Source organism: Mchenga conophoros, linkage group LG8 (assembly GCF_057382185.1).
Source record: "Mchenga conophoros isolate Kocher_MC1m ecotype Shallow Benthic linkage group LG8, M_conophoros_male_GT1.1, whole genome shotgun sequence".
Lineage (NCBI taxonomy): Eukaryota > Metazoa > Chordata > Actinopteri > Cichliformes > Cichlidae > Mchenga > Mchenga conophoros.
This window is the reverse complement of record NC_140533.1, coordinates 15006327-15033838: the sequence shown is the minus strand read 5'-3', so window position 1 is coordinate 15033838 and position 27512 is coordinate 15006327. Positions and strand designations below refer to the sequence as shown.

At 42.0% G+C, this 27512-nt stretch overlaps 1 protein-coding gene across 2 annotated transcripts in view; it reads right to left on the bottom strand.

The window, feature by feature from the left end:
- taok2b (TAO kinase 2b) overlaps nt 1-27208 on the bottom strand; it is a 31242-nt gene extending 4034 nt beyond the window's left edge. Inside the window, exons 1-19 of one of the 2 annotated variants that reach the window (XM_085284469.1) lie at nt 26642-27208; nt 22031-22171; nt 20462-20533; nt 20273-20374; nt 18027-18072; nt 17831-17927; nt 17457-17570; nt 16280-16371; nt 16068-16161; nt 15492-15573; nt 14937-15104; nt 13709-13915; nt 13013-13221; nt 12665-12842; nt 12242-12370; nt 11890-12093; nt 7920-8159; nt 2352-2564; nt 462-644 (exon numbers count right to left, since the gene is read on the bottom strand). In XM_085284469.1, coding sequence (XP_085140595.1) covers nt 462-644; nt 2352-2564; nt 7920-8159; nt 11890-12093; nt 12242-12370; nt 12665-12842; nt 13013-13221; nt 13709-13915; nt 14937-15104; nt 15492-15573; nt 16068-16161; nt 16280-16371; nt 17457-17570; nt 17831-17927; nt 18027-18072; nt 20273-20374; nt 20462-20533; nt 22031-22162 — 2562 coding nt within the window. In that variant the 5' untranslated portion in view covers nt 22163-22171; nt 26642-27208. Of the gene's footprint in view, nt 1-461; nt 645-2351; nt 2565-4245; nt 8160-11889; nt 12094-12241; nt 12371-12664; nt 12843-13012; nt 13222-13708; nt 13916-14936; nt 15105-15491; nt 15574-16067; nt 16162-16279; nt 16372-17456; nt 17571-17830; nt 17928-18026; nt 18073-20272; nt 20375-20461; nt 20534-22030; nt 22172-26641 lie in introns of those variants that run through there. The other variant, XM_085284468.1, reaches the window with a different exon arrangement.
- Between the last annotated feature and the right edge of the window lie 304 nt (nt 27209-27512).

Below are 27512 nucleotides of genomic sequence, written 5' to 3'. Positions count from 1 at the left end.
CTTTCCATAGAAGAACAGACAGAGGTCTATGTCATTAAATAAAGCTCCAAAAACAGCTTGCAGGGGGACACTGTGTTAAAGGTGCCCAGACAGCAGACAGATCTGAGCCTAATCTGGACTATTTTTGGCACTTATTTGCTACGTTTGGCTCAGATGTGACTCAAAAGTCCTGACATGCCTGAATTTTGGCCCGTGCAAGGTGGCTAAACCGAGACAACAAGACTACGCATCAGGGAGGGGCACAAGTCGAGGCCAAATGTGGCCTGTAGGAGAACTTTGGATGACGGACACCAAAAACATCTTGCCCTCTTGGAGTCGTCAGCGACTGTTATTTATCATTCAATGTGCTAGTGAAAAGATGAGCTACACCTGTCTGGGATCTTCTCTGTTTGCTTGTTTGAGGTCCTTGCACTTTATTCTAAGAAGCTTTACTTTGAACACGAGTGACAAAAGGCTCTAACCCTCTGTTCCAGCAGGGCCCGGCGGATGGACACCCTCTGCTCCAGATCCTTGACTTCTCTCTCGTGCTGCGTGTCCGTGTGGATCTTGATCTTGCTCTGGTAGGCGTTAAGCAACTCCAGCTCCTGCTGCAGCTGCATCCGCAACACCTTGTACTCCGCTTCCTGCGTCTCATCCAGTCGAAGCTAAGAGGAAGAGAAAAAGAAGTGTTTAAGTGGAAAAAACAAACCAAGAGAGATCTGAAGGTGGAATCACTTTGCATGTGTTCATAAGGTTAGAAGAGCAAGGAAAGAAAAGGGGAAAGGATTGGGAAGTTAATAAAAGCGTGTGTGCATATTCAACATATTCCAAAATAAATCAATAAAAGAATATTTTCTTCAAAGTGTTGAAGTGCTTCGACCTCTGTGTGTCATGTCTGTTTTATAGTTTGGCTCATGTTTCAGATGACAGACAGATAAATATATATTTTCCTGACCTCTGGATTATAAGTTTAATCAGTGTTTGGGAAACCGTCCCAAACAGACTTTAGCTGCAGTCGCAGCATGAGTAGAACAAACAAGGGCGGCGGGGATTTGGCTTAGCGGACCGACGTGGCGCTCTTCCGTATCGAGGTAATTAAAGCAGCGCAGAGGATCATGTTATCCAAGAGACATTTTGTTACGTCCCATCGTCTTCTTACTTTGTTTCATTCATTTAGGAGTTTAGGATTTACATGTGAATGACTCCGACACTAAGAGGCCGGCGACTGACTGAGAGAAGCTTTTACAGGATGGTCTGAAAGTGATTAAGGAGGCACAAGCTTAGAAAATGTGGGCACCTTTCACAGTGAAAAATAGAACCTGTCTATTATCAATCAGCTCATTTCTTGCTTAATATGTACAAGAGAACGGGTCGCAGGCTTCAGCAGTTTAAATCAGTCTAAATTACATTTAAACTTTATGTTAGGTTCTGCTGTGATTCATGGGGCATTTAAGCCTCACTTAATTATCTTCTTTTTCCTTAAACTGGAGTCACTGCAGCTGTGAAGTGGAAAACAAAGCACAGCAGAGGTGGGATCTTTGCAGTGTTGCATGTGGGAAAAAGACCTTGTTGGGCCATGGCCGGACTGATCTGCTGAGGAGTCCCAGGGCATCACTTGTTTGTTGGGCCTCCCAGGTTTTCTTATTTCCCCAGGGTAGGCTAAACTATTCAAACACTTTAGATGAACTGATTCACAGACTGAAAGTTTAGTGGTTTAACTGTGTTATGATTTTACTGGTGCATGGTTCATAATTTGCTGTGATGATAAAGGAACAGTTCATCTGTGGTCCAACAACAGCAACATCTTGACTTTATGGTCCGCTGATTACACATTCATCATTGACCAAACAGCCTCAATTAAAAATTAAACACGACCTGGCACAGCTGATTTTTACCTAAGTGCCAGTTAGAAGTTATTGCTCTAATTACACAATATGGCTTAAAATTGATTCAGAGTTTAGTCAATTACTACACTCCGTTTAGGAAAAGTGATACGTTTATATAAAATGATAAAGATAAACTGAGTTTATAGCACTCTTATGTGGCTGAATAAGAGCCCTGAATTTATGGCTATAGCAGAACCTCTAACATTTATCTTCTGAACCTCTCACAAAGCTGTCATCACTTTTTCCTCTCTTCAATATTCCTACTTTGAATGGATGTTTTTTTGAGGAAGGACCTGTTTAACTGCAGGGGCAGGTAGCAGGACAGATCACAAGCTACAAAATTTAATTAACACTGAGGGACCAGGAGGTGGTTGGTTGGCGGGCAGGTAGACAGGCAGGCAGGAAGATCCCCCAAGCCAGGCACAGCAGTGGTGCTGGTGGTGTGGTGCGAGTGTGAAGTGAACGACGTCTCCTTGCCTTACTCACAGCTTGTGTGGACAGCATGTCATTGATGGAGTGGTCATACTGCTCGGCCAGGATGGCCAGCTTACGAGTCTGCTCATCCTTCAGCCGCTTCAGCACGGCCTTGTGGTCCGATTTGGGCGTGTTCTCCAGCAGGTGGTTGCGCAGGGCCTTGTACTGGCGGGTTTGGATCTTGCAGGTGTCCTGGAACTGACGCTTGATCTGAAGCTCTTTGGACTGAAGGAGACAGAAGAAAGATGGAAGCAGCTCGGCTAAAGTGCTCCTATTGATTGTAGAAATGATCACGCTGACAGATGTGACAGACGTGTCAAACATTTTACATATTTAAAGTGTAAACACCTGCTGAACTGTTGGATGACACCATCACAGCCACATAAGGAAATGTCCTTTGTCATGAAAACACATGTTGGAGATTTACCGTTTATGAAGACTTGTTGGATGGTTAAAACGCACATCATCTAAATTCTGAGTCTAAAAATCACATTCTTATGATGAATGTCTGCATCTTAGATTAACATTTATATTTAAGAGGTTGGATTTATAACATTTAAATAAACATATAAGGAAGTCCTACTTAATTCCAGTGTAGTCAAAGCTCTGCGATGGTCTTAATGAGATGACTTGGCTTCTTTTATTTAAATAAATTTACCTTTTCTTGTTGCTTATGTCAATATTATTTCCCTCTGAAGAAAGTGCTTGAAATCAGAAGGGTCCGAGGGAGCAGCAAAGTTTAAGCCCTGCTTTGGTGATTTTACACAATCGCTGTGAACTTTTTCAGGTGCTCACATAAACCAGCAGCTGGACGAAACACACAGTACACAGTCTGCTCAAAAGTCCAAGGAACTAGTTTATTTTTAGTGTACTGAGAAATAGATTAAAGCATCACGTTGGCCGATGACTTACTGGGGCAAAGTTAAAGGCTGTGTGCAAGGAAAATGTAATACACTGATCCAAGGCAAAGCATGAACGCATGCAACTTAAATAAATAATGTAAAATACACTTTCTAAATAGGTAGGAAAAGGTTTTGCTGTCATAACCTAACATTTTGTGGTGACCTGATCTGGTCCTGTAACTGTTAATCATCCCTATGTGTGAGCTCTTTAATGCAAATGAATATTTTTAAATGCTAAAATATAATTATTTTGCTATCCATTTTTAATTCTACTCAAAAGAAAAAGGCAGGAGTTAATAGTAAAGCACATTATTGTTTAATTAAGGTGCCAAATTTCTTTTAAGTGGTTAAATGTTATGCTTGATTAATTTCAGACTTCTCGGAGACACATCCGGTGTGGCGACTCAAATTTCTGTGTATAACAACATCAATTCAGTAATTTTTAAACACGTTTTGATGGACTTAAAGTTGTTTTGTTTTAATGACAGGCAGCCTGATACATTTGTAAAGCACTGTATATAAATGTATATATGTAAAAACACTTTCTAGGACCTTTAATCTGATGTTTATTCTTAAGAATGAGCCTTTCTGTATATTTGTCAGGCGATAATAAATCAAGAGTTGTTTTCATGTACTGCATGTCCAAGAAAGACTGATCTCATTTCACTAAAACCTGATCAATACTCTGCTGTTAAACAAACGGCCCAGACCTCGAGCATAATCTGGGTCAGGTCGAATCAGACGATCGCCATTTAATCCCATAAATATTTGCAAGTCATAATCACAATTTTATGTTTATACTTGGTAATAATGTTTTTGGTGGCTTATAAATGGGGCAAAAAGGGGACGACAGACGACAACAGGAATGTGTGATGATACAGGAGGAATGAACAAAAAGGTAAAAAGGATTCTTTGCGCAGTGAGATAAGGAAGAAAGTAAGCAAATGGAGACATGATAATAATGGAAACAAAAAAAAAAAAATCAAAAACAAACAAGACAATGATTTGAACACAAAAGAATTTATTTTTGTGTATGACAAAATGTTTCTCTATGCTTGCGAGCACACGGCTGTACAGTATGCCAACACTCATGCAGCTAAAATGAGAATAAAAGGATGACGAAATGTCTGCCCAACACAATGCAGCACTGCTCTTATAAATACTGCATTAATTAAATATATATATTAAAAAAAACTCAAGGTGATATAACTCTGTGGAAACACTCAGTGTCACAACAAAACAGAATGCAGACATGTAAACATACACAAAAGGAACAAGTTACATTCAAATAAAACATTGATTGAAACTTTTCTTTTAAAGCTCGAATTGCAAGATGCAAAAAAACAACAACAAAAAAACCCAAAACACATTTTTTCCTTTTCTTTGGGTGAAAATACAGTTAAGACTGAGCTTTCCTACTCAGTACCGTCCCTCCACAAAAACAGCTCACATGTGGCGACACAAACAAAGCTCTTTATTCCTGCCTTTTTAAGCGCTAACGCATTTTACGAATTTGCTCCGGCTTCATTTACATGAACTCAAAGGATTTTGGCGTTTAGCAGAGACACAAACAGCAGAATTAACCGTGGGTTTCTTTTGGTCTGACTGACGCTGAGCTGAAATGATGAACTGACTGATCAGAAAGTTCATTTCCTTATCATTTCAGTCTTTTTTTTTTTTTTTTTAAAAGGCTCAAACATTTTGGTTTTCAGCTTGTCCGATTATCTTTGGGTTTGCTGAACCCGTAGGCCGGGTGAAGTGGAGTTGCGATGGGTGTATTTTTTAAGCTTCACGAGCTAAAATTGAAACGATCTTTTCATAGATATTTGTATTTCTTTAATACCTTTCAACACAGTGCAAAACAAAATATTGATAGAATCAGATATCTGCCTTCTCTTCATTCGACCTGCTCAGCCTCATTTTTCACATTCAGTAGTTTCAATCTTTTTACTATAATTCTACCTCAAAAGATTGTCTATATGGCTTCATATTAAATGAGTTACATTGAAATATTAAACAGTTTCTTATACTTTCACTATGCAAAAACATATCCTGATTATCCTGATTCCTCATGTTTCCGCTATAGATTTAGGATATCACTTCACAACAGACTCTTGAAAGCAGGCACTTCTTATTCCATTACTACGAGCGAAATGTTTACATGGTAAATCATAACAAGATTATTGCACAACATGCAATAAAACATAATAGTCATAATATCCAACTAGAATCTAGATGATGTATTCACTAGCTGCATGTATAATAATAATAATAATAATAATAATAATAATAATGTATAAACGTATTCTAGATCAACTGAATATGTTTTTTGTTCCAGCTAAATGGCCCCATACTTAATCATTTAAGACCAAAATATTAATAATTATTCCTCTCTGCTCTCACGATGGTCCGAGACGTCACCACTCAGCGGTTTATTGCACTTTTCAGTCGGCTGAGAGCTAGTGTTCAGGCTGATGTTAGTGAAATCATTGATGATCTTTCATTTTCACAGTACTTTGTGCTTTGGGGAGAGATATTACAGCCGTTGAGCTACATAACACTCTAATATTTGTTCGAAGCACTGAGGAAACAGCGCACCCTGTGAAGTAAGACAACTATGAAGAAGAACAAAAGATTGCACAAAAAACGGTCTCAAAAATAACCATAAAAAAAAATATCTGTCTTACAAATTAAGAGCAAAATAATAAAAATTAAAGAAACTTCTAAAGGAACTTTTACAAAAAGCAAAAATAATGAAATATTAAAACTTCACTGGGTTTCATTCAGCAACTGTGGGTTCGACAGCTTGTTCAAGTTGCTCGAGCCAGCTCATTCAGTAATATGGCTTGTTATGTGCGTGCGCACACACACACGCTTCTGGAGCCAGCGCACACAAACCTCTGTGTGCATACGAGTGTGTGGGTTAAATACGGCTCATCTTTAAAAATGTGACCAGTTTGAGTAACAAAGGAGACAATGTGGCCCAAACACGCAATGAATGGCTGCACAATGGCGTGCACACACACGCACGCTCGCACACACACATTCACACAATCTCACACCAAAATGTTCCCGACATGTCTCACTCTTGCTATCTCCACGGCCGAATTTTCCCCTTGACAAACCGTCCCGATGAAGTTCGTCTCAATCCACACTCCCACCTCGTCTCCTCACGAAACATCCTCTCCCTCTCTTCCCTCCTCTGTCTCTCCCTCTCTCTCCTCCTCCTCTCCCTCTGTCTCCTCTCTCTGACCTCCCGGGGCAGCAGGCGCGGTAACCTGCTTGGAATTTCCTTTTTCAAGATGCCAAGGGTTTGGAGTTTTATCCTGACCCTGAGCGGCAGCTTTTTAACGACCTGCCGGGCTAGTTTTAGCACTACCGAGTTAGCTAGATCTGCCAAGATGCCGAGGGGGCGTCTGCCGAAACGCTTCACCCACAGCAGGCCCTTGGCTACAAGAGAGGTGCTCCTGCATTGAGCCTGATACTCCAAGGCCAGGCTCTTTAGTGGAACTGGGATTTTGGACTGGCGAACGCCCCAGTTGCGGCCTGCTTTAGGAAACATCTCATAAAGGTTACGCTCAGCCATACCGCCCAGCACCGACTGGCACATGGCAAACAGTGGCCGAGGCAGGCGGAAGAGGACGCGCATGCAGAGGCGGTTGACTTTGCGGGGCGCGAGCTGGAAGAAATCACGGGCTGGCCTGACAATCAGGACCACGATCAAATAGAGGGAAAGGAAAATGGAGGGAGAGCTGAGGAAGGAGGCTGAGATGAAAATAATGGGGATGTAATAAATCCCCAAACTGATGGAGAGCCCTAAACTGAAGAGGCCATTGGCCCAGAGGCTGAGAGTCAGGTAGGTGGAAAGCGACAGAGAACAGCAGGAACGAAGGAAAAGGTACGAGAAGAAGAGCGCCAAGAAGGCGAGCTCAGCAGAGAGGAGAACGGATGCCACCGAGGGCAGGGGTGGAGAGCGGCGGAGGGAGAGGAGGAAGATGGAGAGCAGCAGCAAAGTGAGGTTGGAAGGCTGCGCAGCGACAGAGAGGGAGAGGAGGAGGCAGATGCCGTGAGAGAAGAGTGAGGGGAGAGAAGTCTGGGCAGGGGGTGCGGGTGGGGGTGAGACGGGTATGGGCTCCAGCTCCTCAGAGGCGTCAGGGAAGTAAAACTCTGACAGCTCATCGATGTCTCGCTCACGCAGCCGCCTCTTTTCTGGGGACGAGGACAAGATGAGCTCCGACGGGCAACCGTCAGCTACACCCCTGCCCTCTTCTTCTTCTTCTTCTTCGGTCTCTATGCGTGCAGAGTTACCATGATCCTCTTCGTACTCCCACTGCACTCCTTCTACTTCCCTGACTTCTGTCTCCTCTTCACCGACTTTCCACTCAACTACATCTTCTGATTTACTTCCCTCCTCGTCTACCTCGTCCTTCCCCTCAGCCACAGCGACACGCACACCCTCCACCTCATCTACCCCTCTGCTAAAAACTTCATCTTCATCATCTACTACTCCATCAAGCTCATCCCCAACATCATACACCTCCTTCGCCGCCACCTCGCTCTCCTTTTCTTCCTCTAGCTCCTCCCCCCCTCCCTCGCTGTCCCAGCTGCCGCTCGGCCCCTCTGTCGGCTCGCTCTTTCCCTCCTCGGGAGACCCCTGGCTCTGGGTGCTGTCACTCACTTTGAGGCTCTTGGGCTGTTGGCGGACCTCCACGGCGTGTTTCTGACGCAGCTCTTGCTCACGCCTCTTGTTATACTCCATCTGGTTGGTGAGCTCCGTCTGGTGTTGCGTGCGGATCAGCTCGGCCCGCGTACGCTGCACCAAACTCAGCTGGCGGAACTCCAGCTCCTGGGTGGATTCGTGGTGACGCAGCAGCATGGCACACTCCAAGTCCTTCAGAGTCTGCTTTTTGTTCAGATCCTGAAGAAGGAGAAGAAGAAAAAAAACAAACAAAAGATGCAGAAGGTGATTTGTAATACTGGGAGGACAGAAACCTGCAATAGCCACCAAAGGATATCTTGTATCAAGCTACAATTATTAAAAAGTATGAATTTATAGGTCATTTATTTAAAAAAAACAAACAAAAAAATTATTTTCTTTTTCAGCCATACTGTTGTAGATTTGCTGCTGCGCGTGGGATCATTGTCCTGTTGCATGAACCAGTTTCAGCCAAGCTTGTCAGACAGACGGACTCATCTGACTCTAGAATACTTAGAGATACACAGGAGTTCATGACTCAGTGACTGCAGGTACTGAGATCCTGTCGCTGAAAAACGAGTCCAAATCATATGCTAGTATGAGGTGTTTGTGCTGTTGGCTTTTCTCCAAATGTAGTGCCGTGCAAAACACGTCCACTTTAGTCTCACTTTCCAGAAGTCTTGTAGTTTATTCTGATGCTGCTTTTCAAGCCAAAGCTTTGCTGCCATGTTCTTTTTAGAAAGAAGCCGCCTTCTCCTGAAATCTCTTCCAAAAAAGTCATACATGTTTGTCTTTTTCTAATTGTACTGTCATGAACTTAATACTTGATACTAACTGAGACCTGAAGAGTCTGAGATGGTTTTTTGCACTCCCTCTAAATACTGCAGTTTGACTTTGGGATGAATTTATCGGGGCGTCCAGTCCTGGGAACAATGTTTTTCCACTCACTGTAGAGCGATGGATGCAGGTTGTTTGGAGATTGCCTTCTAACCCTTCCCAGACTGATGGCAGCAACATTTACTTCTTTAACCCTTTAAGACCTACCATAGAACCAAGTCCACCAGAGCTTACTTTATATTTTTACATGCTGTAGTGCCATTTTTTGGAGCATTTCAAGTTGATATACATCAATACAACATTATAGCCCAAATTTTAATAATATGTCTGCATTAAGTGCATAGTAATTACATAAATTGCAATAAACTAAAAAAATAATAATTTGAAAATCGTTTTTTTAACATATATTTCTAGTTAGAGAAATTTAAGAGGCTTATCCCTCAAAACTTTAAATACAAAAAAGTTGCACAAAATAGTTTCCCACCACCGGAAATTTATTTTGAGTGTCTTCATAGTTTTATTTTTGAAATACACCAATTTTTATATACTGCAGGAAAAACGAAAATAAATATTATAGTGTAAATTTGCAAAAAAACAGCATATGCATCAAAATAAACTATTTCCAGCAGTGCAATATGAGTCCTAAGCATCCCAGAAACGACACAGAAAGTCATAAAGTCAAACATAACTTTTAAAAACACCAGTATAAGCTCACGAGGCCCTGATGGTAAAAAACTACATTTCCGCAAAATGACGTCACTTCCGGTTTCGGGCAGGTCATGGCGGACATGCGATAGTTCGCGCTGATGGACGTAGGAAGTGTTACAAACAGCTGATCGAATCAGCAAAGCGTGTTTCTGGAATATTATGTTTTTGTTCCTGCAAATGCTTTTTATGCAGTTTTTGCAAAGCTATATGTGGAAGGAAACCGTGACCGAGGACAAGCTGATGGCATAAGATGTAAGTACAACTCCTCCGGTTTCATATGCAAAAAAAACATTATTGCGCTAGCTTACGTGGTTGCAGTGCTACCGGGATTTAAAAGTAGTTGCGCAAAACGGAGCGTGCCCGCTCCGACCCGTTTTAAAGGGTTAAGATTGTTGTTGTGTTTCCTACGTGGCATTGTGTTAAACATCTGAATGCTTCAGCAAACTGACAAAACTTTTTAGATGTGCTCACACTTGCTCAGTTAATAAAGTGTATTTGTATATGTCTACACACACACACACACACACACACACACACACACACACAGTGGGGCAAAAAAGTATTTAGTCAGCCACCGATTGTGCAAGTTCCCCCACCTAAAATGATGACAGAGGTCAGTAATTTGCACCAGAGGTACACTTCAACTGTGAGAGACAGAATGTGAAAAAAAAAAAATCCATGAATCCACATGGTAGGATTTGTAAAGAATTTATTTGTAAATCAGGGTGGAAAATAAGTATTTGGTCAATAACAAAAATACAACTCAATACTTTGTAACATAACCTTTGTTGGCAATAACAGAGGTCAAACGTTTCCTATAGGTCTTTACCAGGTTTGCACACACAGTAGCTGGTATTTTGGCCCATTCCTCCATGCAGATCTTCTCGAGAGCAGTGATGTTTTGGGGCTGTCGCCGAGCAACACGGACTTTCAACTCCCGCCACAGATTTTCTATGGGGTTGAGGTCTGGAGACTGGCTAGGCCACTCCAGGACTTTCAAATACTTCTTACGGAGCCACTCCTTTGTTGCCCGGGCGGTGTGTTTTGGATCATTGTCATGTTGGAAGACCCAGCCTCGTTTCATCTTCAAAGTTCTCACTGATGGAAGGAGGTTTTGGCTCAAAATCTCACGATACATGGCCCCATTCATTCTGTCCTTAACACGGATCAGTCGTCCTGTCCCCTTGGCAGAAAAACAGCCCCATAGCATGATGTTTCCACCCCCATGCTTCACAGTAGGTATGGTGTTCTTGGGATGCAACTCAGTATTCTTCTTCCTCCAAACACGACGAGTTGAGTTTATACCAAAAAGTTCTACTTTGTTTTCATCTGACCACATGACATTCTCCCAATCCTCTGCTGTATCATCCATGTGCTCTCTGGCAAACTTCAGACGGGCCTGGACATGCACTGGCTTCAGCAGCGGAACACGTCTGGCACTGCGGGATTTGATTCCCTGCCGTTGTAGTGTGTTACTGATGGTGACCTTTGTTACTTTGGTCCCAGCTCTCTGCAGGTCATTCACCAGGTCCCCCCGTGTGGTTCTGGGATCTTTGCTCACCGTTCTCATGATCATTTTGACCCCACGGGATGAGATCTCGCGTGGAGCCCCAGATCGAGGGAGATTATCAGTGGTCTTGTACGTCTTCCATTTTCTGATGATTGCTCCCACAGTTGGTTTTTCACACCAAGCTGCTTGCCTATTGTAGATTCACTCTTCCCAGTCTGGTGCAGGTCTACAATACTTTTCCTGGTGTCCTTCGAAAGCTCTTTGGTCTTGGCCATGGTGGAGTTTGGAGTCTGACTGTTTGAGGCTGTGGACAGGTGTCTTTTATACAGATGATGAGTTCAAACAGGTGCCATTCATACAGGTAACGAGTGGGGGACAGAAAAGCTTCTTACAGAAGACGTTACAGGTCTGTGAGAGCCAGAGATTTTCCTTGTTTGAGGTGACCAAATACTTATTTTCCACCCTAATTTACGAATAAATTCTTTACAAATCCTACCATGTGGATTCATGGATTTTTTTTTCACATTCTGTCTCTCACAGTTGAAGTGTACCTCTGGTGCAAATTACTGACCTCTGTCATCATTTTAGGTGGGGGAACTTGCACAATCGGTGGCTGACTAAATACTTTTTTGCCCCACTGTATGTATAAAAAATAAATCCTTCTCTAGATATTAGGTATAAACCTTAGTGTTCCCAAATAAAAGACCACTACATGCAAAACTTTTGCAACAACTTTTGAGTGCACCTAATTTTCCAAGCCATTAATATTTTGCTTGTGCATTACTGTTACACATAGATGACAAAATGAATTGCAAAAGTCTTAACATTTATAAATATTATAAAACAATATCAAAATAAAAATGATATTAATGTGCTTCAAAGGACTAAGAACAGTACCTCTCTGAGCAGGTCCTGCTCCAGGTTGTGGCGTGACAGCAGCATCTTCCTCTTGTACTGGCGACACTGCACCTCATAATACTGCCTCTGCCTCCGCAGCAGACCCGCCTCTTCCTCAGCCTGCCGCTGCTGCAGGCACTCCTTCTGATGCACCAACCACTCCTGCTTCTCCCGCTTTGGCGTTGACTGATTCTCGTTCAGTTCCTTGAAGAATAACAGCAGCGTTTAGCTCGGCTCGCCGTTTGTGCAGCATTATACTTACCCGTCAAAATGAACCGATTGCAAGTGGAGTGATGAAAAAGAAGACACTCATATATTTGTTGAAACATAATATGACAAAACTCAGAGGCACCTCTTTGAGCTGCTCTTTGCGCTGGCGATACTGTCGTTTCTGGGAATCCAGCAGGCCGGTCAGCTCCTTCTTTTGCTGCGTCAGAATGTGTTGCTGGAACTTCTTCTCCTCCGACACGACTGCCTTTCCCTGGAGGATAAAAGCCCAAAAACATTCACAATTAGTGATATTGAGTCTTATCAGTGCTCTTACTGAGACAACTCTCTGTATGCTGGTGAGAGAATGAAGACTTCTCAGTGGCTGCTACACTTTGGAAAGATCATCAACTTCATATGAAGCAGGCATGTGTACACTGAGCAATGTGAAAGTATTGACTAATATTAGCAAGACTAACAACATAGTGAGTATCAGAACCACACACTGTTGTTTGATATTCATCACGTATATTTGAATTTATTATATTTCTCTGTGATCCTCGCTCACCTCTTTCTCCAGGATACCCTGGTGCTTCTTGGTGAGTTTTTCTCCTTCCACTGAGAAGCTGTTCCTCAAATTCTCCAGCTCTTTGTCCAATCTCAGCTGATGTTCGTCCATCTCGGCCTTCAGCTTGTTCTCCAGGCCCATCAGCTGCTTCTGGTGCTGACGCCGCATTCGCTTATACCTGTGAGGAGAAACACGGTTACCTAATGGCTAATAATCACCAAGCATTACTTAACTAAGCATTTGAAGCCCTTTGTTTTCTTTTATTTGTATAAAGTTCAAAAACATGTGCAAATACACTTGTTTTGATTGTCCCGTAACACCATCAACAATTCACGACTGTGACCTCACCCGGACATCTGCTCTCTCAGTGCAGAGCCCTGCTCGTGTTCCTGGATCTGACGGGTGACCAGTGAAGCGGTCCTGATGGTGGCAAAATGGTCTCGGCCTCGTCGACGTCTGCCCCCTCCCCCCCCTCCTCCTCCACCACCAGCAGATGCAGCTTCTCGCTGAGAATCAACCTCTGGCTGATAGGGATCGTCATAGATGTTGTCATGGCTCTACAAGGTGGAGAAAATTAGAGCAATTAAAGGTGGCTACAAACGCAAAGTTTTATCTCAACTCAATGTCATCCTACCGCTTCAAATAAATGAAACTAATTATTGCCAATGCAAAAACTCCCAGGAGGCTGCGCGCTTAGCAAGTCTGCTACCAGGCATTTGTTTTGTAGGTGTCACACTGCCAATCTGCTGTGCATCTGGTCCTGCTTTTGCCTTCCTTTTCCTGTAGGTGGCACCAGATTGCGCTTATAAAACAGCTTCTCCTTTGGCTCATCTAAACTACAATAAAAAGGTAAAATAGCCCAACTATAAAGTATCACTCGATGCTTTTAGCCTGAAAGTTACACGTCTCTCAGCAGATACACACCAGACTCACACTTAACACTGCAAGCCTGAGTTTGGGGGGGCCCCAAACAAGCCCCAAGTACCCTTCAGCATATGGGTCACCAGCTTATCCAGGTGAGTGATTGATAACACGTGGACTGACCAGCGGCTTGTGCAGGACGGAGCTATTGGAGGTGACGGTGTGCTCTCCCTCCTGCATCATGGCCATCTCCCCACTGTCATCAGAGCCGTCTGCCAGACTGTTGACCGAGCTACTCTGGGAGCTGGCGCTGATGGACATGGATGGCAGAGAGTGAGAGCTCTCCATGCTGTTGACTGTGCCGGTGCGCAGCATGTACTGCTCCACATCCTGGAGGGGAAAAAATAAAGCAAGTTTTTGCTAAAATAATGACAAAGCTCTAAAAAAAATAAAAAATAACAAATAACAAATGGAGTCTGTGATTGAGGGTCATTTGCTCAGTGGGACTGTATTAAAGAAAAAAATGATACTGAGCAAACATATTTAAACATCCCAAACAAATGCAGGTCTGATAGATTGAACCACAGTCGCTATTCTTTCATTTACTTTTGTTTAAACGGCCATCAAAGAATTAAATAGATAAAAAAGTCTTTGTATGAGGACAAAAGGGTCTTATTTACCTTACGTCTTTATTCTTATAGTAACCAGTGCCTGTATTTACCTCAACTGCAGACAAGAATAGGCCTTTAAAGCAGGTTTTCAGTAGAAGCAGACACATTCATGCGCTTTGTGTGCATGAGTACAATTGTTCATGTTTCAAGACTCTTATTTGCTCTGTCAACATTACTGCGTTATGCTGGGCCAATCCTGTTTCTATGAGATTCTGTTTAAAATAAATAAATAAAACTGCAAAATATCATCACCATTTGCCCCATTTTCTCATTTGTGGATTAAATAATTACCGTTGGACTCTGGCTTTATTTACAATTGCAATGCAATATAAACAGCAGCAGTTTATATGAAGCAAATCCAAAACAAAACATCGTCACATGTCTCTTGACAGAAGCGCTTTCTTTCTTAATTTTACAAAAACAAAAAAAAAAAAATCAGGAGACGAACTCAAATATTTAAAGAGAGCTTAAATGAAGAGATGACCCCAAAGAGTGCTGCTTGGTATTTGTTAATTGTACTTTCATGTTTCAGCTTTCTTAATCCCCTTTCACATATGAAGCAGCTGTTCTCATGTTATGTGCCTGTCTGATGTCATTAGCCATTTCTGGGCCCAAACACTCTCTGTGGTTTCACTAATAAGAAAAGAAAACTGTCCACTTATCAATATTAGAGGCTTGTTTAAATAAAATAAAATAGGATAAAAGCATTACAGGGTTGATACGTCATCACCCTTTCTTACCTCTTCCTCATCGCCTCCTTCAGGTGCGGGACCATTGTGCGCCTCATGAAAGAGGATTTTCTTCATCTTCCGGTACTGAAGGTTGTCCAGCTCACGAACAGCATCCTTGGTCCGTGCAATCAGGTCCATCACAACTGTCATGGGACGCTCTCTGCATAGGAAATGGTGCTGGGTGGATGGAGGGTTGAAAGAAGGGGTGAGATGGACAGTGACAGGATGAAATACCTCAGTCTGACAGTTAAAAATACATAGACATGCCCATCACCAAAATTATACATCCAAGTAAAATAAAATCATTGTTTTTCATTTAAAAAACAAAACAAAAAAGAAAAAAAAAATACAACAACAGAAAAAAACCTTCTTGGTGATTTTTTGCTTGCACACTGAACCTTCACTCAGTGTTTTCCTTCAAGCCTAAAAATCTGTTTTGAATTTAAAGCACAAATTTCATTATTTGTCCAAAAACAACAAGCTGAAAAGAAACTGCTAGAAATTGAAGAAAATATATTTCATTCTATTCTCTCAGTTAAAGATTAATCACACGGCTGTTTGTACCTTGAGCAGCACATCAGAGGTAGGTCTGTCCTGGGCGATCTTCTGCAAACAGGAGTCCACGAAATTGCGGAAATAATCCGACCTGAAAATTTCCAAAACGTCATGATTATACATATAATTTAAGCAATGCATACTGCATTATTACACATATAATAATCTTAATTATGTTATAGTCCGTTAAAGCGGCTTGAGAGATTTGTTAGCTCAATTAAAACTCAGAAAGCATTAAAAATGTCCTGATGTGGAGACAAACTGGTTAAAAAACAGCAGTAAGTGTCCCATGAGAAATACTGAAGGGTTTGTCCACAGTTACCTGAGATGATTCAAATAATGTAACAATTTAAACACTGATCTATAAGCATGGCAGCAAACTCAAAGTGTGAGTTCATCCCCATGTTCAAAAAGCCTTAATAACAAGTCATTTTTATGAAACCTATTTTTTTTATTTATGTGTATGTGTACGTACACACACACACACACACACACACACACACACACACACACACACACACACAAAACTAATTGTGAAATAAATGACAGAAAGACACAGGTCTGTTGCAAAGCTTCGTCTCTCACCAGTGATTAGACTGCAACACAGGGCTCTCATTCTGGGCGATGTGGTATAAGGCACTCATAGCATTCATGTTGAACAGAGGAGGCTTCCTTTCCGCTGCAGAATCACAAAGCACGACATAGCGTGACAGAGAAGGAGAGGCAGACAAAGAACACTTTCAGCTTTGTGAACACAAAGAGAGACACTTGTGGAGCACTGTATGGCCATCTCTTACCCAGCTCTATGCAGGTGATGCCAAGTGACCACACATCCACCTTCCCGTCGTACTGACCCTCATCCATGGCTAAGATCACCTCAGGGGCCATCCTGGGTGGAGGAAACAACAACAACACATCAGCAGTAATTCAGCCATTTCCAGCCCTCTTCCTTTGATCCAGCACACAATGGCACCTGGTGGCTCACTGTTGTTTCCAGCATCTGCCCCACCTAAACAGGCAGCGTTAGCTTTATGCTCATGTAGAGTAACAACAAATAATTCTGGCTGCTGAACGGTGAGAAGTAGGAGTAAACTACTTGGTGATTTAACCTCCTCAAATACACTTGAAAAGATTGGAAAGGAAAAATTCGGTGGCAGAATAACCTTTTTTTTAAATTAACAACTTAAAATTAAACACATGCTCATTCTACAGATCAAAGTTTTTCCCAGTGTGAACTGTACTCTGCCTGCTTTGAATGAATTTGAATGTGACATTTGGGTGGCCACACCTTGCTTCACAAATGTGAGCAGCGTTTAGTCAGCTATCTTAGGTTCAATGCAAATTAAAGCACGTTACCCGCATGATTAGAGACTATAGTTTATCTAGACACCAGCAGTACGCTAGATATTAATGAATATTTAAATTGTCAACATCGGAGGAAATATATCTGATTTTACAAAATCAACACACGCAAGTTAATGACAACATTTAAAGATTTCGACTATATTTACATGTACGAATCCTCTACAATGTGCAAACAAGCTCATTTAAGAGTGCTGCTGCTTCTCACTCGCCTTTACACTCAGTGGACAAAATAGACGCCACATAACAGCCATGCTAACAGTCTGAAAAGCTCATTTCGCCTGCACAGACATGACATCATCGTCTTAGGGATATCCTCTTTCTTTGACATCACACAAAGCTAGGAGTAGAAAAAAAAACAGTGAAATGGAGAGCTCAGAGCCTGAGATTACTTATACATACACTGACCTCAGTATTTGAACTTTAACATGAGCTTCTATGATTGTAACAGAACAGAAAGGAAAGATAAAATACGGCAAAACATCACAGGTATGTTTTAACCCCTTAACGCCTAGTGTATCATATTTGACACGCACGATTTTGGTTAGTTTTTGAGGCTTCTTTGAGAATCCACAATGAGTAGGCCAGTGAGACACTGGTTTGATGTTTTACCAGTAAGGTGTTCCCACGAAAGAGTTGGCTGGAGCGACAATAGAGGCCGAGCCAAAGTCTCCCAGTTTGACCTGACCTGGCTCTGTCAACAAGATGTTTCCGGCCTTCACATCCCTGAGAGAGAAACGATCAGACAGGAGAGAATGACAGGTCAGGAAAAACACGACGGAGACAAAACAGTTTGAGAGAAAATGCATTGTTGGAGGCTGGGGAGCAGCATGATGCACAGTGTGTAAGCACAAGCACCATTGCATAAGCTTATCTCAGGCAGCACAGTTTGTGCTTTCTCCCCTCTATTTGTTTAGTCTCTTGTCAGAAGTGTGGGGGAGGAGAGCAGAATAGATCCAGATAAGTGAGAAATGAATAGGGGTTACCTGTGAATCATGTTGTGAGAGTGAAGATACACCAATCCCTGCAATGCACCATGGGTTATGGCAGCTATCTCCACTTCCTGCAGCGGTTTCTTGTGGACTGAGTGAAGAGAGACATTTGGGAATATCAGGCAGTTTATGTGAACGTAAACTCAAACGGGTAAAACAGGTTTTGTCATTACTCATTTGTCTTACTTACCTTCTAAAAGGTCAGAAGCTGAACCCAAGCAGTACTCCATCACCAGCTAGAAGAGAGACAGGGTGGAGTGTTAAACCAAGAGTACACTTGGTGTTAAAAACTTTGTCACACTTGACCTAGGCGGGAAGAGCTTTTTTTGTACCAGAGACTTCGACCCATTTATCAAAGTTTTAACACTGCTGTCAAACTAAGGTGGAGTCCGAGAAAGTGTTCTCATGTCCACCTCACAATGGAGCTCTGAGAGCCAAAGTATGCATGAGATGTAAAAGCTAACCATCCCACATAATGTAACATTATTTAGGTGTCTATAGACGACAGCACACCTTCAAAGTGAAACATTTTAAGCCTTTGTTTTAATTTTGATGATCGTGACTTATACCTTGTGAAAATCAGACATACAGAATATTTTTATACGTGGTTGGAGCTCCGTTACCATGAATCACTGCATTAATGCAGCATGGTGTACAGGAAGCCCAGGCTGCTCTGATAGCTGCTTTCATCCTGTCTGTATTTTTGGGTCCTCATCTTCATTTTGACAATAACAACACAGACACTCTGGGGTTCAGGTCAGATGAGCTGGCTGATCAATGAGGCACAGCAATACTGTGGCCAGCAAACCATTTGCTAGTAGTTTTTGTACTGCGAGCAGGGGCTAAATCCTGCTGGAAAAGGAAATCACCATCTCTCTCCATAAAGTTTGTCAGCAAATTAAAGCACAAAGTGCTCCAAGTCTCCAGGTGGGTGACTTTGTTAACTGTAGACTTGATAACACAGTGGATCAACTGACACCAACATGAGGAGATGACATGGCACTGCAGAAACTTCACACTGGACTTCAAGCATCTTAGATTTTGTGCCTCTCTACTCTTCCTCTAGTCTTTAGGACCTTAAATTTTACTTTTATGTGGAAAGAGAAGCACTGAGCAGCTGTCCAGTCCTTTTTGATGTCGTCTCCGGTTCAGGAGTGACTCGATATTAGGAATGCTAAAGTTGTAGCTGCTTTCCTGGAGACGTACTGACACCAGCCTCAGTCCACTCTTTGTAAAGTCGCCCAAGTTCTTGAATTGATTTTCTTGACAATACCATTGAGGCTGCAGCCATCACTGTTGTTTGTGCAAAATGCCATTAATATGCTGTGATCGAGCACTCTGCGAACAGCCAGACGTTCAGCAACAACATCCTGCGGCTTCCCCTCCTTGTGGAGTGTATCAGAGATCATCTGGAGAACAGTCCAGTCGTCTCTATAACTGTGGTTACATGTACTCAACTATATAGAGAGACGCACTCAATGCCACTGTTCAAACACTAATATACTAAAATATTGTAGTTTTATTACAAGGGCTGCTCATTTCCATGCACTACAAGGCATACTCACACAAAAGGCTTTTAATACTTTAATTTTTGGATGAATATGTAAAAAAAACAAACAAAACTTTCACTTCATTCTAATTTTCTGAAATGCACCAATATGTTTTGTTAAAAAACACACCAGTTAATTACAATGACGTCATTTTTAGAGCTTTTTTGTTTTTTGCCACATCAACTTTCTCCAGGGACTGAGAGCCTTTTGAGGATATCTGGAACGAAACACTGCTTTTTGGCTGCAGAAACCAGAGACTATATTTAATTCCTGCAGTCACAGTGAAACAAACAGACTCTGTGGCAACTGCAACTTGCCTCAAGCTGCACAGAAAAAAGGAGGAAGTACCAGAAACCGGTTTCAATATTAGAACAAATGGTCAACGTTTCATGTTTTTATTCACACTGAAACAAAAGGCTGCTCTCTTCCTGATCGAGAGAGAGAGAGAGAGAGAGAATGTGAAAGACGGAGCTAAGGGGGGAGAGTAAGTCGAGGGGTGAGAGAACCAAATTTGATGGTTGTTATGATCTCAAGTTGAAATAAAAATAAAACGATAAATTGAGTATTTATTTATCAATCACAGCACTGCTTTTACTCATCTTTGACATTTTTCAAAAATAGTGAAAATGAACACAGGAATACTGCAGAGGGGACAAAGTTTTGGGTGTATTTTTACAATCCATTGGTGGCCCAAATATGTGCATAAAAAAGAAATGTGTTTAAAGTGGATGCTGAAATATCCCCAACTATATTCTTTGTTTTATTTTTTAAATGTGTGGTACTGGGAATGTTAACATCTTTAACGACCTCCTAAGCAAGTCACTTTTAAAATCATTCATTTGATTAACACAACACTGATGAGAGCACAGCTTTTGCACACACTCACCCAGGCTGTGTGCTCTCTCAGGTAGCAGCCACGGTACTCCACAGTGTTGGGGTGGCGCAGTTTCTGGAGGAACTTCACTTCCTTGATGATATCCTGCCATTTCTAGGATACGAGCAGAGCCTTCATCACTCTATCCATAAGATATTACATCTGCAGCAGACCAGCCATTAGAGAGTCGCCAGGTCTTACCTCATTGGACTGTTTGCCACTATAGGACATCTTCTTGATGGCCACCACCTCATTTGTGCGGATGTCGTGGGCCTAGTAGGGAAAATTTAAGGACAACATGCAGTAAATTTTTTGAAGCTTTGGATGCTGCTCGAACCATCTTTGTCACTATTTCTTTAAATAGCACAGACGCCCTCGCCTTGTTTTCTTTTCCTTCCACACAAAGTTAATTGCAAGCAAAACTCAAACACTTAAACCTGGCTGAGAGCATCAGTGCAGCATTTATTCCACAAAGCACTTGAGACACATCCATCAATGCTCCTCACATTAAATACAACAAAGAAATGGCCATTACATAAAACGAGCATTTCTGCAGAGCTTCCTTCCCTCTTCTCCTCTGCCCTCCTATCATCCCTTCATCCATGACTGGCTGCTTTTCACCCTTCATTAAACAGGGACTTTTATCCTGCTCTGAAAAGTTGTTCTCCTTCCCCGACTTGCACTGTGTTTTTACTTTTTCCTTCTTCTTTCATCTTCAGTCGACAGGTTTTTCCAGCTTGTGCTCTTAATAGAAGTACCGCCATCTGTCAGCTATTCTTCTTTGCTGCGCTTAGCTTTTCTTAGCATCAATCACTCCGACTTCAGCAAGATTTATAGCAGTAATTACATTTGAACCAAGTGAAATCTCCCCAAAAAACAATGCAAAAATCAAAGTATGAAATTTTTTTTAAATTACGCTATGAAAATTTTGCCTGTCCAGGTTTTTGTTGTTTAAAATGCGCCTATGCACATAAGCACGACTGGCCTGCATGTAGTTTAGGTAATGAGTCATGTTACCTTACTTAGTAAGATCTTTTATTTATAGTAACTTCCTATGAGGGAAGTAATAACCTCTCAGGTGGGCGCTGAAATGGTTTATATGCAGGAAGAACTGAGCCTACACTGTTGTCTATGGCGCCAAAACACTGATCAACTTACATAAGAAGAAAAACAAAGCCAGAGAAATAATTAGACATTAATAAGACGATAATATATATACAAAGGTAATGATTTTCATTTCACCTGCATTCTCATGCTTACATTATATAAATTCAGTGAAGAACAGCTGTATACAACATTATGAACACCATGCTAACTACTCAGAGACTGCAGTCTTAAATTTATAACAAGCAGAGCACTTTTTAAAGTTTGCCAGATGACTGAGTCAGTGTGTGACTGGAAACTAAAATATCATCCAAACTCCAGAATTCAAAAACCGATTTTCAGCGTACTCAGTCAGCGTTATTTGTCCGTAGCCTGTCCCCATGTTTATATGCCTTCAGGTAAGCTGCATGTTAAAAACACATACCTGAACATTTTCCTACTACTGAATTCAAACGAACATAACTACACACCTACAACTCTGTTGCAGAGCTGACAAAGATCAAACACACAATTCAAACCGATAAATGAACACAAGTATCTGAAATCACATTAAGTAACAGGCCTTCACATTTAAGCCTGCACTCAGGGTAAAGCACACTTAAGGGCTCTTGTGTGCACTCTATCACATTTCTATTAAAGAGCCAAACCCTAAGAAAACTAACTTACAAAGTACACTGCTCCGAAGCTCCCGTGGCCGATCTCCCTCAGGTCCGTGAAGAACTTCTCGGGATCCTCCCTCGAGAAGAGCTCAGCCACCTCCGGGTCCTTCAGGCTCCCGGCCCGCACACTCGACGGCATGGCCAGCGCCTGGTGAGCGTGGAAGAGACACACTGGGTGAGCATCTGTTATTTGGAAAGGATACCAACATTTGTGCTGAAAGCACGAGTTGCCTCGGAAACACGGTCTAGTCTGTCACATGAAGTCGACACACTTAGATCTCTGTGGTGGAAATTGTTGACACTGATGTCACTCATGCCATTTAAAAAATATATTGTTCTCAACCAAAGATGAAAGGGGAAAGCAGTACAAAGCACAAATCTGGGCTTACACCCATGTTATTTCTTTTCTTTCTTTCTTTTTAAGGAAATACAGAATTTCTCTTACATATCATGTAATCATTTAAACCCTGTTAATGCTTTTTCTTCTTCTCCTACACAGATATTTTCATGTATTGCAGAAGACTGTCTTGTAATGTACGTACGAAGCTTGCAGAATTGCAGCACTATATCAAAGGATGGTCCTGATCAATTTCTTGAAGACCTGGAACATCTTTTTAATGTTTCTAAAATGTGTGGCACGCTGCACTGAGCAGAACACTGCACACACAGACTGCTGCGTGTGGCTAACATAAGCAGTGTTAGCGTTCTCTCCTCGTGGGGTAACGTCCACACACGTGAACAGAATGTGCTTTTGCATTGCTACAGCAGAGCTCTTAGATACCAGTTTACTGTGACACAACCTACATACATCCTTTTTCTCGTGATCACAATACTGCAGAACTGCACCGGCTAGGCAGGGCTGCCATCCACACTTCTTGTTCACAACTTCCCATCACACAGAGAGGAGTCAAGCCGTCTGCCAGAGCTGCAGTCCTGGCTACTAATGGGTGGCTGTGTAACATCTTAGATCCAACAGTTAACTAGCATTAAATTATACATTGTAAAATACTAGTTTTTCAGTTGCAGGCCAGCGAGAACAGCAATATTCAATTGCAATGCATCATCATGCAATCATAGCCTCCTGAGACCCGGCCTATTTGTTAATGTCCTCTGTAGTGGACACACAAATAAAAACAAAAACAAACAAACATCAACTGAAAGATATTTTTCACTTCACATGAGGATGCGCCAACTTTCCCACCAATGTGACCAACACACTGCTCTGCAGATCCATCCATTATTTGCTGTTCTGCTTCTTAGGAGCAACCCACTTTGGTTTATACTTATAAAGTAGAATAGAAACCCTCATATACTGATTAACCAATGCTGATCCTATAACATATTCACGTGAAGGCCCCATCCTGTAACCACCTGCCACACCTCTTTGGTGTGGCAGTGTGTGCTGCCACACCAAAGAGGTCCCTTTGATCATGTCATGACAGGTGGGATCTTTTATTTCTTGGTGGCACAAAAGTGACTTTTATGGTTTTAATCTTGTGGCTCATCAATGTGCATATATGTGAAAAGAGCTCATAGGACTCCATGGTGTAATCAGCAGCCACCGATTAAATGCACTCTAAAAAAAGCAGAAGTTTTGACAGTTTGCTGGTCTGGAGCATTCAGATGTGTGTTAACACAATGCCACAATCTTCCCAGCAGGGAATGTCCCAACAAATTCAAGATCAGACCATTAAATGCTCAGAAGAACAAAAACAAGAACTCTACAGGCCCCAGTTAGCATTTTAAATGTTAAAGTTCATGACAGCACATTGGCTTGTTTGGAAGAGTTGGCAGGAGAAAGCTTCCTCTCTCTAAAAAGAAGCTCATAGCTTAGGTTTTCAAAGCAGCATGTGAACAAACCACAAGACTTCTGGAGCAATGTGCTTTAGACAGACGGGACCAAAGTGGAGATGTTTTGCGACGTGAGGAGAAAACCAGGCGGCATATCAGCACTAACACCTCATATCGACGATAAAGCGCGGTTGAGGAGGTGTGATGATATGGGCTTGTTTTGCACAGGATCTGGGCACACTGCAGTCAATGAGTCAACCATGCACTCCTCTGTATACCAAAGTATTCTAGAGTCAAATGTGAGACCATCTGTCTGACCGCTAAAGCTTGGCTGACATTAAGTCATACAACAAGACAGTGATCCCAAGCACAGCAGCAACGTGTGGGCAAGAATTTCCCCACAATCATGTGAGAGACTGATAAAGTCATACATAAAACCATTACTTCAAGTTATTGCTGCCAAAGGTGGCTCTACAGGCTACTGAATCTTTGTCTGTCTCTACATTTATGGTGAACATGGCTGGCCACACTTACCGCTGTACGACTTTTTTTTTTGTTTAACACTGAGATTTGTGACTCCATAATGAAGTGTTTTATACATCTGCCTAACAAGCAAAAGCTCTCTGGTTCGATCCCAGGAAGAGAGAGAAATCAAACAAGTGGAGGTAGCCACTGTGGCGGCCGCCTTGTGAATAAGGGAGAAGCTGAAAGCAGCTTTCTATTTATTCGCTGAAATAAGATACACGTTTTTTTTAATTGCTATATTTTCACCAAACACAGAATATATGGCTTTAGCTTCAGTACAGGGAAACAAACATCATTTTTGAAGCACATAATCAATTTTAAAGATCCAAAATGATCTTAAAATGGTAGATGCAACATCTTTTTCCTCGAGTTATTCTTTCTTTAATGGCTTCTTTAATCTCCCTGACACATGAAACTATGATTTAAAAAAAACAAAAAACAAAAACTGGACTATTTGATATTATTTTCTTTCTCAATGCTGAACAAAAGACTGCTCTCATACAATGATGTTGTCATTGGTCCTTCAGCAGCCCGCGCACAAAACCACACAGCAACTGCGACAAGATAAAAGGTGTGCTTCTGTTAAAACTGAAGAACAAAACACAGACGGGCTGGATTGCTTTTCTTTTCCTATCAAAATGTTAACATAGTGACTCACACTTGGTTTGATTTGCATTTGTACACACTTGCACAGTATTCTGATAGGCCTTATAGAAATACATGAATTAAAGTTCATATGATTATAAGGAGAAGCAGGCATCAAACTGACTGTGTAGTGTATTGCAGAGCATCAGTGAGACTGGATTTCTGAGGCCGATACCAACAGCCAAGAACTTCAAAAGACCAACTGCAATATATTGACAGGATCTCTTTTCCCCCCTAAGCCGTTTCTTTCTTTCTTCTTAATGAACTGTGACCAACAAGCAAATTGAGGACTACATTTTGTAGCATTAACTTGGCCCTGTCTGACTTTCCATACAGCTTTCGAAATGTTGAAAACCACCAGACAACATCAGGCCAAATTCCACATAAAAACTGCCAACCAGTTTAGCAGCCCCATGCTTTGCTTCCTGTGTGGGAACAACATGACAAGATTTACCAGTTTTAAGTAGAACACCATGTAACCACTATGCGTTGGAGAGCTATCATGAGCAAAAACAATGATATGGCTAAATGGGTGAGGAAGACCACGTTTAAATATGTGGGCGATTACTACCCCACACTAAAAGTATGTCCTACTGAGAGAGCTGATATTAGACTATAAACCTTGAAATAACAAAGATGAAACGTGATGTCTGTCTCTGAATTCTAGCAAGAACCATCAGATGTTTTCTGAAGGTCAAAATCAACGCATTCTTATATGTGAACCAATCCCCACCCCAACCCCCAAGTGTGGTTATGGAAAAGATATTTTTTGGAAATGCTGAATAAATATAGCTGATATATCTTTACCAAAGAAAAAATATTGGAAAAGCCAACTGATGATACACTCACATGCACAGTACAATGGTGAATGTTTTTGTGTAGCTGCAGTGCAGATAACAACTTCTCCCTGGTGTCAAAGTTAGCAGCCTGGAACAAGTTAGGTCATCATGAGTCATTAAGATTTTATCAAGGGTTAACACCTTGATAAATGGGCAATGGCAGCTTTTGCAATTTTGTAAGTTCACAGTCACCAATCAAGCTCAAGTTTTTTCCAAACCCTTGAACATGAAAATACCAAGACTCACTTGGCCATTTTGATTCTGACAAACGGGAAGCATTAGGTTCCCTTTAAAAATGGGAACTTCTCTGACGACTGTAACTAAGGCAAAAGGAAGCTTGTAATCATTTTAACTAAACCATCCATGTCTCGTTAACGCCACACGTCGTCTGCCACAATTACATGGTTTCACCAATGATTCTCTCTTTAACATACATGCATTTTATAACATCAGAGAAGCACAGACCTATTGTGCAAAACATGTCTACTGTGTTTGACTGGTCAGGCACATAAGCAATTATCCATATATGTGCTTGCCATCAGCATCAGCTGAGCGAGCTAGACGGCTTTTTGCACTCGGCTGCTCAATTAGGCTACCCAAGCTGCTGCTTTCTATAGAAATCCACATGTATTCAACAGCAGCTTGACAACAACTCAAGAATGTTCAAGGTGCAGGCCAACAACAAGCTTCCACGTCAATGTCAAACTCCCCAAGATCTGAAAATCAGGCAGCTAATCATGCTAGCCGGTGTCTCCCCTGCAAACGGGGTGGGATGCGCTCACAGCCCCGCATGTTGAATGATTTATAGCACGTCTTACCGTGGCTTTTGGGATCCACTGTAGCTAGCTCTGAAGCTAGCTAACCGGCCTGCCTGGAAAATAGTGGTCTTCACTCCTCTTTCCTCGGTGCTGGTGTCTATTCAACACCAATAAACCACATTCTGCCTGTCGATGCTTTTACTTAAACCCCTCTCCATCCTGATGCCCCCAGTCAATTGGACAGCTAGCAGGCGTGTGCGACTTGACATGAGTCAAGTGGCAGTCAGTTTAAGTGACAGCTAGCTAGACCGACGCCTGCCAGCTAACCTAGCAGCAGCGTCGACGTCCAGAGAAAATCAGCGGCTAGCTCTGGCTGCTGTTAGCACCAGCGCTAACTAAATAACGCAACGCCAGGAGCTGCCGGGGACGCTTTCAGTGGGAGGCTGGTGCATTCAAATGGACAGCTCCGCTCCGCTCAGCACTGTGCACTGTCATTACGATAATGTTGTCGGCGGATTTCATCAACAGTTCGTGTTATCCCCATTTTGCTCGACTCTCATCCGTTTTTGTTCAGGACTTCATGATGGCGGAGCGGGGCGGGAGCCGAGCGGAAAACGGAAGTTGCTCTTCTTCGACGCCTTTCAAACGAACACGTGAGGTGTAAATAGTATCCTCACGTGGCCGAGGAGGTTCGCAAAAACATAACTGAACTGGTAAGAGCAGCTCGCATTATTTATCAGGGTTCGTATAGTTAACTAATGTGGAAGCGTATTTCAGTCAAAATAAATAAAACAAAACAAAACTATGACCATAATTTAAATATTTAGGACAGGTATCTCAAAATTTCAGATTAGGAATCTCAGAATTAGACAGATAGAAAGGAACTTTATTAATCTACACTTGCTACGGCCGCAAAATGATCAGAAATAAC